The sequence below is a fragment of the Amblyomma americanum genome, chromosome 2 (genome assembly GCF_052857255.1).
Source record: "Amblyomma americanum isolate KBUSLIRL-KWMA chromosome 2, ASM5285725v1, whole genome shotgun sequence".
Classification (NCBI taxonomy): domain Eukaryota; kingdom Metazoa; phylum Arthropoda; class Arachnida; order Ixodida; family Ixodidae; genus Amblyomma; species Amblyomma americanum.
In genome coordinates this window covers 15,677,282-15,690,218 of record NC_135498.1, presented here as the reverse complement: position 1 = coordinate 15,690,218, position 12,937 = coordinate 15,677,282, and the positions used below count along the sequence as shown (strand labels likewise).

At 44.8% G+C, this 12,937-nt stretch overlaps 1 protein-coding gene across 7 annotated transcripts in view; it reads right to left on the bottom strand.

The window, feature by feature from the left end:
* Nucleotides 1–3,517: 3,517 nt before the first annotated feature.
* LOC144120652 (uncharacterized) overlaps nt 3,518–12,937 on the bottom strand; it is a 120,204-nt gene continuing 110,784 nt past the window's right edge. For all 7 annotated transcript variants that reach the window (XM_077653278.1, XM_077653279.1, XM_077653276.1 and 4 more), the window contains 5 exons: nt 11,243–11,348; nt 9,560–9,764; nt 8,581–8,627; nt 8,134–8,246; nt 3,518–7,070 (listed from right to left, as the gene is read on the bottom strand). In XM_077653278.1, the coding sequence (XP_077509404.1) occupies nt 6,848–7,070; nt 8,134–8,246; nt 8,581–8,627; nt 9,560–9,764; nt 11,243–11,348 (694 nt within the window). In that variant the 3' untranslated portion in view covers nt 3,518–6,847. The remainder of the gene's footprint in view (nt 7,071–8,133; nt 8,247–8,580; nt 8,628–9,559; nt 9,765–11,242; nt 11,349–12,937) is intronic.

Sequence of the window (12,937 nt, the reverse complement as noted above, 5' to 3'; positions counted from 1 at the left end):
TGCCAACATTTCTACAATGGAATTGAAAATACAATTTCACGTTTTTATCAAAATCAAGCGAGACAAACAAGCATGCATTACACACAGGAACACTATACCAACATAAGTTCTCAATATATGCCCACAGAACACACTTTTGCAGTCACTTAACGTACCCCACTCATGAGACCCTCTTGCTGAAGCCAGCGCAGTTGACCATTAAGCAAAGTTATCTAATTTGAGAATGGTGATGGTGGAAATGATGGAAACAATTCAAGAGATTAAGCTACTAATACCTCTTCTACAAGAACCTAACTAGTCTAGTGTTCTGTCTTATAGGCAGCTAATATATATGTATACACACACAGATCTCAGCGAAAAGCACCATAGACTTCCACTTAGATTTTCCAATCGAATCGCCCAAATAGAACCAACTGGAGCTTCCAAATTGGGAGATCAGATTCCAATTGTTTTTCTGGGAGATCCAATTGGTTTCAAATGCTTCCGAACTGGGAGTGCCGAAACGAAATGGAATCTCACGAATCAGTTCGGTAATCCAACTGCAAACATAGAATCAACTGGAATGCCCATTTGGTACTAGGGAAACTAAATGGACTACCCATTTGGATTCATAAGTCCAATCGGCTGACCAATTGGGTCCAATTGGAACCAATGGTATGCCGAAATGGACAGATTTGTTGTTTTTATTTTGTTTTTGTTTTACTGGGCTCACATCTGGGTAGACACCCGAACCGCGCCATAAAGGAAGAGAGGAAGGTAAGAGTGAAAGAAGAGAGAGGTGCCGTAGTGGAGGGACGGGCGCCTTTGCGTTTCGCCTCCACCGAAACGCGGCTGCTGCGGTCAGGTTCGAACCAGAGAACTACGCCTCAGTAGCCGAGCGCTCTAACAACTGAGTAACCGCGACGGGCAATGGTTACGCAAAGGGGGAAAGATTACCGTTATATGCACTGCTTTGGAAGCTGCTGGCCACCCCCATTTGTGTCCTTTTTTGAGGCATTAACAAAATTCAGAAGACCTTTTCTTCCGGCTTCCATGAAGCCCGCCCAACCAGCAATACAGTCCAGCCTGCTTATAACGAACATGAGCGTGACGCGGCGTCCATTCGTTATATCCCGAAGTTCGTAGTAAGTGTACCACAGCTTTAAAGACAGTTGCTTGTCAAAACACAATTTTTTTTTCTTTGCGAAAAAGTCTGCGATGGACGTCTGTTTTTGCAGCGCAGATCCGATGAGGGAGGTTTCCAGTTTATTTAAACCAGAAGCGTGCTCTTCGCCGAGACCCCTAGCATAGGCAAGTTTGCTGAGGCTCTCTATGTAGCCCATTGCTACAGGCGCGCTTATGGGTGCTGGCTCCGAAGTTTCATCCTGGTTCCTCCGCGTCACTCTCGTCCCGCACTTCAGAAACGATGCCCTCGTCCGTACACGGTTCCGCGGTGTCGGCGTCGTCATCGACAGAAATAAAATCATTACAACCAATATCATGACCCCCCCCCTGTCGGAGTCAACGACGCGCTGCCACAAATCGCGGCCGGGCTGGTCATCTTCCAAATCATCAGGCTCGGCCCCAGACACTGTTGACGAAGGCGGCCTGCAGAAGCAGTTTCGCACGCAAGTGGCCGTCACCTCCTACTAGGTCGCTTTCATCATTTCTGCCGCTGAATATAATGGAAATGGGCACGGTGTTCCAGTCCGCCATCCCAAATTGCAACCAGGGCCCGAGATTTGAACGAAGCCAACGAAACGTCGGCACCGCAACAAGAGTGACAAAAGTACGCGATGGGGTAGACGTGAAACGTGCCCAGGCGGCAATCAGGCCAATCAAGCTAAAGATATACAGACGCACAGCGCCAGCAGAGAGACCAATGAGGGGCGTCCGTGAGCGTCAGTGCAGCCACCTTTTGGCTCCCACGGAAGAGCCCACGGAAGAGCGGCACGAAACGGGGCGGGAAGTTCGCCTGCCATGAGGCTCGGGAAAACATGCCGCGCGCCGGGCGCACTAAGGGGTCGGAGCCAGGTTATCTCGCATCGCGGCGCCGGGTTTACGCCGTCCGTTCGCTGTAACTGATCAGCAGGGCTTAATGGCATTCGTTATACGTGTGATTTTGTGCCACTGAAACAACGTATATTTTGACGGTCGCGCAGGTCTCGTTCGTTACAAGCGAAAGTTCGTCTTAAGTGGGGCCGTTATATGTGGGCTCGACTGTATTTACAAAGACTTCACGGGAATTTGGAGCAAAAAAATTTCTGAGGATACCGAACACAAAACTACACTCGTGTTACAAAATAGCACGAAGAGTGCGAAACAGCAGTGCATGAGCTCACAGCTGAGTCAGAGATGCATAGACGATATGCAAGTACGACTGCACTCATCACTGTGCAATTAAAGAACTTATCAGAAGAACAATATTTATCGCCATACTGCATGTACGCCATTAGGAACGAACACTGGCTTTATACCGTTGTCTGCATTGCGGGCGCAGCACGCCAGACTTACGAATGGAGCACTTGGCGAGCCACTGCCAGCATTGCCATATAGCACAAGTTAAAGAAGTTAAGTGTTGGACGAAAACTCGCCTGGTTGGGGGGGGGGGGAGGGGGGTCTTTTGTGTATTCGTTTCTATGCTGTGGTTGGTGTCTGCAATATCATGTTTTACAGCACAAGTTGTGAAAAACAGCCATGCAGGTTGGCTCCAAATTTAAATGATTGTGAGCACCGAAAAATCAGCGTGAAGGCATGGCTTCTTGACCTTGCCTTTGTCGCTCAGGGGTAAACTATTGTTTAACATTTGCTATGAGACATACTTCACCCAGCCTTAGTGAAAGGCTGTTTGTCGTGTGGCGTGAAATATGAAGTGTCGGGAAAACAGCTGTTACGATGGACCAACTTCCTATCCAGAAGTCATGTGCGACATACGAAATCTTGCTTTTCATTGATAGCTGTGTATGGCTCAGCAAGAGCACAAAACTAGTACCTAACTAAACAAGCACTGAAAGGATTGGCCTGCTACCTTTGAGCACACAGAGACATGATGCCCCATCCCATCTTGTATCCGTTTAGGCCGAATGGTGAAAAATATAGGTTAGACGCCTTTTTCAAATGCCAGTGAGGCCAAGCGAGGTACACAGTCTTTGCCTGGCCTAAGCATTAATGCCAGGCTGTGTAGCTCTGCTCTGGATGAGGTGCATCATTTTTGGACAGGGACAGCTCTCATCTGATTTAAGTAAATGCTACACCAAGTGGCATTTTCTCACAGACCTTAAGCTACACGCTATCCCTCTGTCTCAGAACAGTGTTAGATGTACGGAGCAGAAAAAATACCTGAGGCAGCTGAAGAAGCCATTACACGCAGGCGGGCAAAAGTGTGGCAGGATTAAACAATACAGGGTGTACAAAACCCAAATGTCTTTTGCAGTGCCACTCAGGAACCGGACATATGCAAGGCACAATGATGCATCTGTGCAACAGATTTAATACTGCTTCAGTATTGCGCTGTCAAGGAACCCAGGAAGAAAAGACCTTTTTGTTTTAAAATAATTTTTAATTCAGAACTTTAGCATTCGTTCCCATTAACACTATCACTTTCCAACTCAACACAACAACATAACCACTGTTTTGCAGTGTAAAGGAGTATACAGCACTTTTCACATGCCAATACTGGCAAGAATGACAGTGACAGAAAAACGAAATTAGCTGTCACCACCAGTTACGGCATGCCCATTAAAACATATTGCCTGGACAGCGAACGGGTAGGAGCTTCTGTAAACAAACCAATATCGCATTTATTAGCTCAACATGAACAGACATATGTTTCCAAACAGCACGACAGCTCACTTCCTACCGTACACTAGCAGCCCAATCACAAGGCACTGTAAGGCAGTCAGACAGTATTGCAACAAGCCAAGCAGGTCAGCAAGTTCAAAGCTTATAATAACACAGTTACATTAGACAGGCATCTAACAGTCTTATTAAAAAATGCGGGCAAGTATGCCATGAGTACAAACTGCCCAAGATGGGACTGTAACAGAGAAACAAAAAGAAAGACGTATTCCAAGCTTGGTACCTTTTCTTCTAAGGAGTTCCCGAGGGAGCACTGTTAGTATTGTGCTTTGTTAACATGTTCTTCTGAAACTGCCAAGATGAATGTTTTTCACCAACGAAAGCATTTATTCAGCCAAAAAGGCATCAGATGCCAATTTGTAGAACTGTTCAAGCACAGATGCCGCAGGCTGGAAAAGCAGTTATGCCAACGGCGTTGTCAACACAATAGACAATGCTCGATTGTCACTGCATCTCATTTCAAATTTGACACCTAGGCCTAATGCCAAGCCTTTAATCTAAATCTCAGTTGAAGAAGCTTGAGTAATCATAGCACTTTGCTCTAGCTCAAATAAACCAACAGGAAATTATGTTACCAACATAGGTGTGTGCAAGGCTTCCCAGTGAAAACAATGACACATTTCTCCACCACCTTTCGTCTCCTTTTCCTACCTTATGTGCCACCTTTAGCAAATATGCACTCCCTTCAAGAAGGCCATGGACCCCTGGCCACTTGCCTGCAAGTGCTAACGGCTATCAGTACAATGTACATTGGATGGTATACAATATACGAAAAGGCTAAGCTGCATACTTCATCTTGCTGCTGCTCACAAAACAAATTTTTCAAACTCTTCCTCCTCAACGATTCTGCATGACATATTATGTTCATACATGAACAGGAACTTCTCTTTATGACAGTGCTGATGCCACTGCAGTGACTAGTGCAAGGACGGTTATGGTAAGACATGTGCAAAGTCAGCTTAATCGCCTGTCACTGGTCAGTAGAATGGCTCCCTCCTAGCGTTCATAATATTCATGGCCTGGTGCTGCAAAACAGATCACTTAGATCACTTCGCAAAGCACATCCACATGATTACACAGGAAACAGACAACTTCCATAGATATGAAAGCCTCTTGTGGTAGGACACAGAATGGAAGTTTTGAGTTCTCTGGTAGGCAATCTTAAATTTCTTTTAAAGTAAAGAGAAACCATATTGCTAGACCACTCTACGGCTTTGGCTGAGACACCACTGAATGGCTGGAAATGGGCATTTAGCAATAGCCAGCTCTTTGAACAGTGGTACAAAGTATAGTTTAATGACACATATGTGAACTAAAGTAGCTTCTAAACCTACACTGTCATAACAGGTAGCATTGAGACAGTGCACAAGCCTACTTAATAATTAATTCTTCTTACTGTTCACATAAGGTGGCTGAACAATGTTTTAACTGATTGAAACCTTACACTCAGATTGAGCCCTTTCAAATACAGGCGATGACAGGCAACAAGCCTGGCGTTTGCAAATGGCCAGTCTTGAATTGAGATTCATGAATGCAGCATCTGGTAGATGCTCCCAATTTCTGCAGTTATGCAGAGTGTATGAAGTGGGCATCGGCAAGGGCTGCATCATTTTGCAACATATTTCAATGTCGGCTTGCTGTAATGGACTTTCAGTTCTTGCATTTTTTCAGTCACATTGCTCCTCACACAACAAAATCTATATCAAACGTTGCTAATATAGGCAAGCATTATGTCATAAGTCTTGTGAAGCAATTCACAACAGGGAAACTCTGAAAATGAAAATTTTGCCACTCCACAAGTTTCACATGGTGTCACAGTGCAGTAAAAATGATAGCGCTCTTGATTGCTCAGTGAAGCCCAATTAGCTGCACGTAATAACAAGGCTCTCAACATTTTTTGTGAAGAGTGCACATTGACAACATTTTTGCAATCCCTTCAAAACATCTGGCAGCTCTAGCACTATTCAGACAGCAAACTCAACAGGATGCCCTATACCAGTAAAATTTCAGTGCCTGAGAATAATGCTTTCTTAATATGCATAACAAGAATGCCAGTGACTGCCTCTAACTGCTTCAGTCATCTATAAACAGACTTTCAGTGTCCTTTAATTGTATAGAGCATCAAGGTGTGTCAACATATTTATTAGTATCACTTATACTGTCTCTATTAACTTAAAAATTCACTACACACTATGCTTAAAGCTCACCCAAGCTATGCTCGAAGCTCACCCCAACGTTCTTCAAATAACAAGCTAATGTGTGTTTACAGTATCTACAATGTGGCTAGCACGTAGCCTGAAAAGTAATGACAGCGTCTATGGTGGTGCTTTACACAAAAATACACAGGAAATTTTCACTAGGTGGCCACTTCACTTCGTTGTGTAAACAGATCACTAAAAATAAAAAGGCTTGATCTCAAAGTGATCAAAATGAGGACAAAACTATTCTTCTAAGATTCGTTGTGCGTGAACGTCTGATTGCTTCTGAGACTGTGGGGTATCAGCAAGCCCTCCTGCATTCTATTAAACGCAAGACTGCGCAGCACATGCCAGCTGTTGTAGGGTTCAGCCTGGACTGTGAGCCGGAGGTAGGTCAACAAATGAAACTATGAACTGCAACAGATCCTAAACTTACACAATGCAGTGTGATTTACGAACCGCTAAAATGTTTCTAGTGAGCCACAACGTATAATAAAGATGCACCCATTCAGAAGAAGAAAAAAAAAAGCACCACTATCCGGACGCCTTCTCTCCAGCAAGGGAGTGAATTGTGCACAGTTTTCCAAGTGGTCCGATTCTAGAACACCAGCGAAGAGAACACAAGGTCTCCCAACTTTCCCCACAAAGTGTGCGTCCTGGACACCAAACGGTGAACCTTTGTGACCTTAACTCTAGAAAAGCATGCACAAAGAGAACAAGGAAAGGATGATGCACCATTTCGGATGACAATCAAGGAAACTGGTGCAAGTAGTCCAGAGTCACAACATGTTCAACTCTGCAGCCAGTGCTGATCAGAAGGTCTCGCTGGGGTCACACTCGGCACTCGTGTGACCAAACATTTCGCAGACATCGCAGTAAGGTCGGCTCGAGCGTCTGGGGGAGCCGTGGTGGCTGTGCGTTGCCATCTCCTCCTCCATGCTACACTGGACCGGACAATCGGCCGTGTCGTGCAGGTCGAAGCGGTCGCAGATGTCACAGAAAAGCCTCGGTGGCACAGGGGCCTTGATGCCATTGCTGGAAGGCATGCAACAAGCCCTTTATTTCATGAGTTATGACCCTCTTTGGGTGCACACTGGAAACAATGTAGTTTGAAAGCCAGAAGGAAACAACACCATATGTGCATCTACAGCGCTCTGCTGTGATTGCATACTGACTGTGTACCATTAAGAACCACCTTGAATATTTCTTACTTTCACTGTTAGTTCAAGCAAACTTCTTGAACCTAAAAGTACCCTGCTGGCTGCTTAAAAGCCATCTTGCAATCATTAATAATATGACCTACTGTTTTCCATGCTACCCCACTTACTATACCATCACAGCCCCACACACCATAAGCAACACTAACTGATATGCCAGCATGTTTATTTCATCTATTGTTCCACTTATTTAAGTTGCATCAATTGCAAGTAATGAGGGACTGCATCTATCTGAGCTAAGTATTCACGGCAGTGCTGGGCCGTCAGAACAAATTACCCTAATAGGACGGTAAGAATGAGTTGGGATGCATATGACAGGCACTTCAGAGGTATTCGCTACAAGCAGGTACATCATCAACGTATCCTTCCAGTGCTCACGTATGGGGCTAAAACTCAAATAAAACTCTAAATAGACAAGAGAGCACAGCACGCAATAGAAAGAAAAATGAACCAAGGACAGGAAAACATGGCTCAGAAGGCAGACGTGAGTTGTTATCCGAGGTAAAATTGAGATACACATTCCTCCAACAAAAATTTCCCGCCAGCTAGTCAAATAGCTAGTGGCAATCCTTTCACACTAAGACTTTGCAATTACAAACCTCAAATGCAACAATGCAGAGGGCTCACCAAAATGCTCTCCTCCTCTTAAAGAATGCCTCCGCTGGTTCTGCCAATGATTTCTTCTATTAATTGACGACAGCATAAATTGTTCATTTTTGAGACACCTGGATGTACATGTTGTCGCGTTTTCGAAACAGTATATACACTGTACATGCATTCACTGGCTTTATGTTCTTTGACGCAACTGTATGTGAATCAACCAGTGTGCCATTTCTCCAGAGCGCTTGCCAAGGATTGGACAACAGCCAAGACCAACTTACAGGCTGATGTCAATGTCGTCAAGAGTGGGTCCGGCTTCAAGGATCTCATTGCGCCTCTTAAGATCGTCATTCTTTCGCTGCATGTCCACAATAATGGAGTTGAGGAAGTCGACCTAAAATAAAATAAGCATAAAATAAATAAGCATAGAATGTACCCTCGCTAGCTGTGATTAAGCCACGGCTGCAACTGCGAATGTGGCAGATCAGGTGCTCAGTGTTCACTCTCTGATGTTCAGCCCTTCCAAATGACTGCAAATACGAAGTGTTCTTTTTTGTGTATGTGTGCACGCCTAGCACTAAAGCATTTGCTGCTGCTAAGGCAAACCGAAGGTCAAAAAACAGGCTGATCACCAGAGCACTGTCCACAGAGAAAAAGTTACAGTGGCAAGAAAGAATATGTGCATAAAATAGACTGGCATAACATGTAGACAATTTAGAAAATCTGACCTGCAACTGGAGATTGTCTCTCTCTTCTTTTAAGGCTACATCACCACCTGCAAAAAAATACGAATCATCACAAACATACGTGAAGGAGTCGCAAGGAAAGCCAGCAGAAAGGGAAGAGAATGTGCATGCTGAGGTATGCAGAAATGTTTACACAGCAGGAAAAAAATGTGCAATCATGTGACTTGTACCATCAGTTCTTTGCAATCACTGATGCTACAATTAGAGGAAGTGATGAATGACTGCTTGCTTCTGTCTAGGTAACATACACAAAGCATCGTATTTAGTTGAGGGAGCATAGGAAAAAACTCCAAGCAAGCCCAAAGCCCACACCAACAGATTGTAAGTAGTATGCTAGTTTTCCTGAAGGCAGGACTTTGGATAGTCAAAAAAAAGAAAGTCAGAAAGTTCTTAAAAATCACTCTTCGCAAACAAGAAGCGTGCCAAAAATGTCATATTCAAGTTGTATTATGAACTTTTCCTTTACTGAAAACAAATTTAGCCAAGCTTCCATACAAATAAGTGCATTGAAAAGTGATCGTTTTGAGAAAGCTTCCACAAATGATGTGATAAGCTGATCTTGTCGGATAGCTAATCCAGCAGATATTCCCTGTTAAGTCAAGAAAGATGCTTTCAGTATTCATGTGATGATCCACTTTTTTATACCTAGACGCACACGAGTTACACTCAACACTGCAAATTCCGACCAGTAAACCTGAAAGGTTTACTTGCTAGCTCCAGATAATCACTCGTCTTGCAGTCCAGCATTCGTCTAACCAGTAGGGTATGAAAATCCTGCTTCTTCTTGCAAGTACAGTACAAGTCAGGTAGATTTTAATACCAAACACAAGTGCAGAAAAAAATTAAGTTCAACACTGATGGGGTAAAAAGCCAGGTCTAGATTTCCACTCTGCCACGAGTGAGAAGCCCTGCATGAGAAATGTTGAATGACACCAGCCACAGTCACCTCTTGTGTCCTCACCTCCACTTTCCAACGAAGGTATACTACTGACGACAGAAGTCGAGGCAGAAGAAGAGGTCTTGCCATTGACGCCCAAAGCAGCAGTGCTGGCAGCAGCCCTGAGTTCGGCCACCTTGACCTCCAGCTGATGCTTTTCTTCCTGAACCTTCTGGAGGAGGTCTCGAACTGACCGATTCCGCTCCAGCTCAGATTCCAACTGGGAGACCTGTGCGCACAGAAGACACACACCAATGTGAAAGCCGCAGGGGCAATGAATAGTCTGACCGGGAGGGTGAGTGACTGCAGAAATAAATGTGAGCCTATATGTCACATGAATCACAAGGGTGTACCTGTGCTGGTGTCTGTCAACATTATGGCAAGACGGGCGAGTTGGTGATACATACTTAAGGAAAAATAGTGCAAAAGACGCCGACAAGTGAAGAAAACAACGCTGGTCCTGTTGTTTTCCTCACTTGTCCGCGTCTTTCGCGCTATTTTCCCTTAAGTCTGTCAATATTGTCACGGTATTAGAGGAAAACAGTGGTATTTGTGGGTGCCAACAATCATCAATCAGTCACCGCAGAAGCTTCTGTAAAATGCTCAGGCTAGCATTACTACAAATGAGATACCAAGCTGGTTCCAATAAGTTGTCTTCACATCCTTATGGCAGCCCGTTCACATCGGAGGCTACTCACTTCATTCAACCTCACATTTACGAAGAGATTTATGAAAGCTGTTATCTCATACACATATTCCTGTACTGGCCCAGAAAAAAGAAGACTTTTGAAGACAATCGCAATTTCACAGCTGACTCAGCGTACAATAAACTCCCTCAACAGTTGTCTACTTAATGTTACCCAATCCGTAACAATCAAATGAACTGTTGAGTGCTTTTCAAAAGCTATGGACTGTTGCCTGTACATGCTGGCTGGCTGAGTTCAGAGGCTGTCCATGAAACTCTTATCCGGACCCTGTTGATCCCCCAGCCCAGGCACTCGGAGGGCGGGCTGAGACTGTCCATTCGTGCCACTATTAAAGTGTATTACAATACTCTCCATCTTGATCGTAGACTCTACCCTGACCCTTGTCCTGGTGTTTCTGTGCGGGAGGCTCACGTCCTTTGACAGGTACAAAGCAACACTCTAGACCCTGCTGCACAGGTTTATCTGTGCAGGTTCTGCCGCCATCCTTCATGTCCCAACTGCCCTGCCCCATATGCCAACCTCTCCCACTGCCTGTTCTCCTGCTCGGCTGCTTTGCAATCGGGTTTCTTTCCCACCCCCTCCCACACAGACGGGGCATGGCTGGACTGCCTTGGAGCTGAGGGTGAGGAAGAACAGAGCCGGCGTGTGCAGCAGGCCATTGATGTCTTAGGCACCTAAGTAGTGTGCCTCAATGAAGTCTAACATACTATGCTACTACTACACATATGAAACTTAGCACTACATATGAAAAGCCACATAAAAGATATAATGTGAAAAAAAAACAGCCCAACTTGGAAGCGGAGTTTCATGATGATGTGACTGAACATCTCTGCTTCACAGCTCCCTTCAAAAGCAGCTTTTGTAGAATTTACCACACCAACCTACACACTACTATACACTTGTCACACCACAATATCTCCCACACATAGAACATCGCAGAAATAAGTACTGCCAGAAAGTGATTCATTTAAAAGGAGGACAAGCAAGCTCCATGGCACACCTCTCGAGCCATCTGGCTGAACTTGCGCTGGTCTTCGTCTGCCCGGCCCTTGGCCTGCTCCAGCAAGGTCCGCAGCTCCTCCTTGGCCTGGGAGAGTTGCTGCTCCCTGGGATGGGGGGGGCGTGCAAATGCATGCGCTCACACCACAGCCACTAGCCGCACACAGACAGGCACACTGAAAGCAGCAGCGGCTGCAGCCACACAAGCAGCAGTGTGTGTCACCAGAACCCATCCCAATGCTAAAGAGCTGCCACCATACACCCTTGCTCGTGATTTCTCGCGTACCTTCCCTGCATTTCCTAGCTCTTTGACTACCGTGACAGTTTTTGCCCTGCCACTCAAAACAAATCCCACCACAGGTCAGGGCACGGGGAAAGCCAGGTGCAAACTAATGTGTGCATTCACTAGACATAGTGATGCAGCATGACGACACACGACTAAATACGCATAATGAGAATGATATGCGGTGCACCTAGCGTGGCCTCGTGCTTGCTAGCATGCCAGAAAACCCAAGGTGATCGGACCTTAATGAATGGCAACTTGTAAGCTCTCTACTATAAAACACCACATCATACATGCATTTCGTCACTACTCCTCAAAAGGACACAATTACTTTCTACTACAACCTCATAACTTCAAGCTTAAGTAAGCTTGCTTGCATTGATAATAACCAAAGATGTGCCATGCAGCTTTCTAAGCATGAAATCTTCTCTTTGTGCTTGCATACTTTGGCTACACGGTTGTGCCCTTCCTACACAACACATGGGCATCACTGCCATAGCACTGCAATTATTTACTGCTCATTGTTGCTCACATAAAAGGTCAATGATGAGAAGTTCGTGCTCATGAGCAATCTGCTCAGTTCCATTATACCACAGCAAAATTATAATACTACAGCACAGCTGTAAGCTCTGGCAAGGTGGTATATTTACAGACCAAGCTGAGTGGCACACCACAGACACTTGTGTGATGCCAAGGACAAGTGACACACATCAGTATGAAACTTTCTGAATGCAACATAATGTCCATGATGCACACACAACATTGGGATTTTCAAAAAGCTGTACCAATCTGGAAAACTGAGCATCCAAGACTTTTGCAGAAGCAGTAATAAGGGCAGGAAAACTGCACTTATTTCGCAGCTTTCTTTCTACAGGCTACCTAAATAGAAGTGCTCAAACACGCTAACCTTGTGTGAGTGGCACCAGAAAGAAAAGAGATAGGCAAACAGTTCCAAAGCGCTGCCTTTTATTGAATGGCGAATATAACTTAACAATTGTAACTGCAACACCGCATGGTGCCACACTGCTTTATGATCACAAGCAGGAAAGGAGAACCTGCTTCACAGATTTCCGAAACAATTGTGACTCAATAGCCTGAATTGCAGAGACTACAGATGTCCCTGCAAATTCAACCACAACACATAAAACAAAACTAAGGGTCATTTACTCAGACAAACTCACAATAAATCTACAACGAATGCATTCTGGAATATACTATGAAGTTAGAGGCAGGAGTACTTGCTTTTTCAGTCTAACTGTCAAGGATATGTGTAAAAACAGTGATATCAGTTTCTTTATAATTACGCGCAGGCTGACAGTATCAATTCCATCAGTTCTGCCTTTCTCAACCTTACAGCTTTGCACACACAATCACTTGCACACACATACAGAAACAAGGCGTATTAAAATGCCT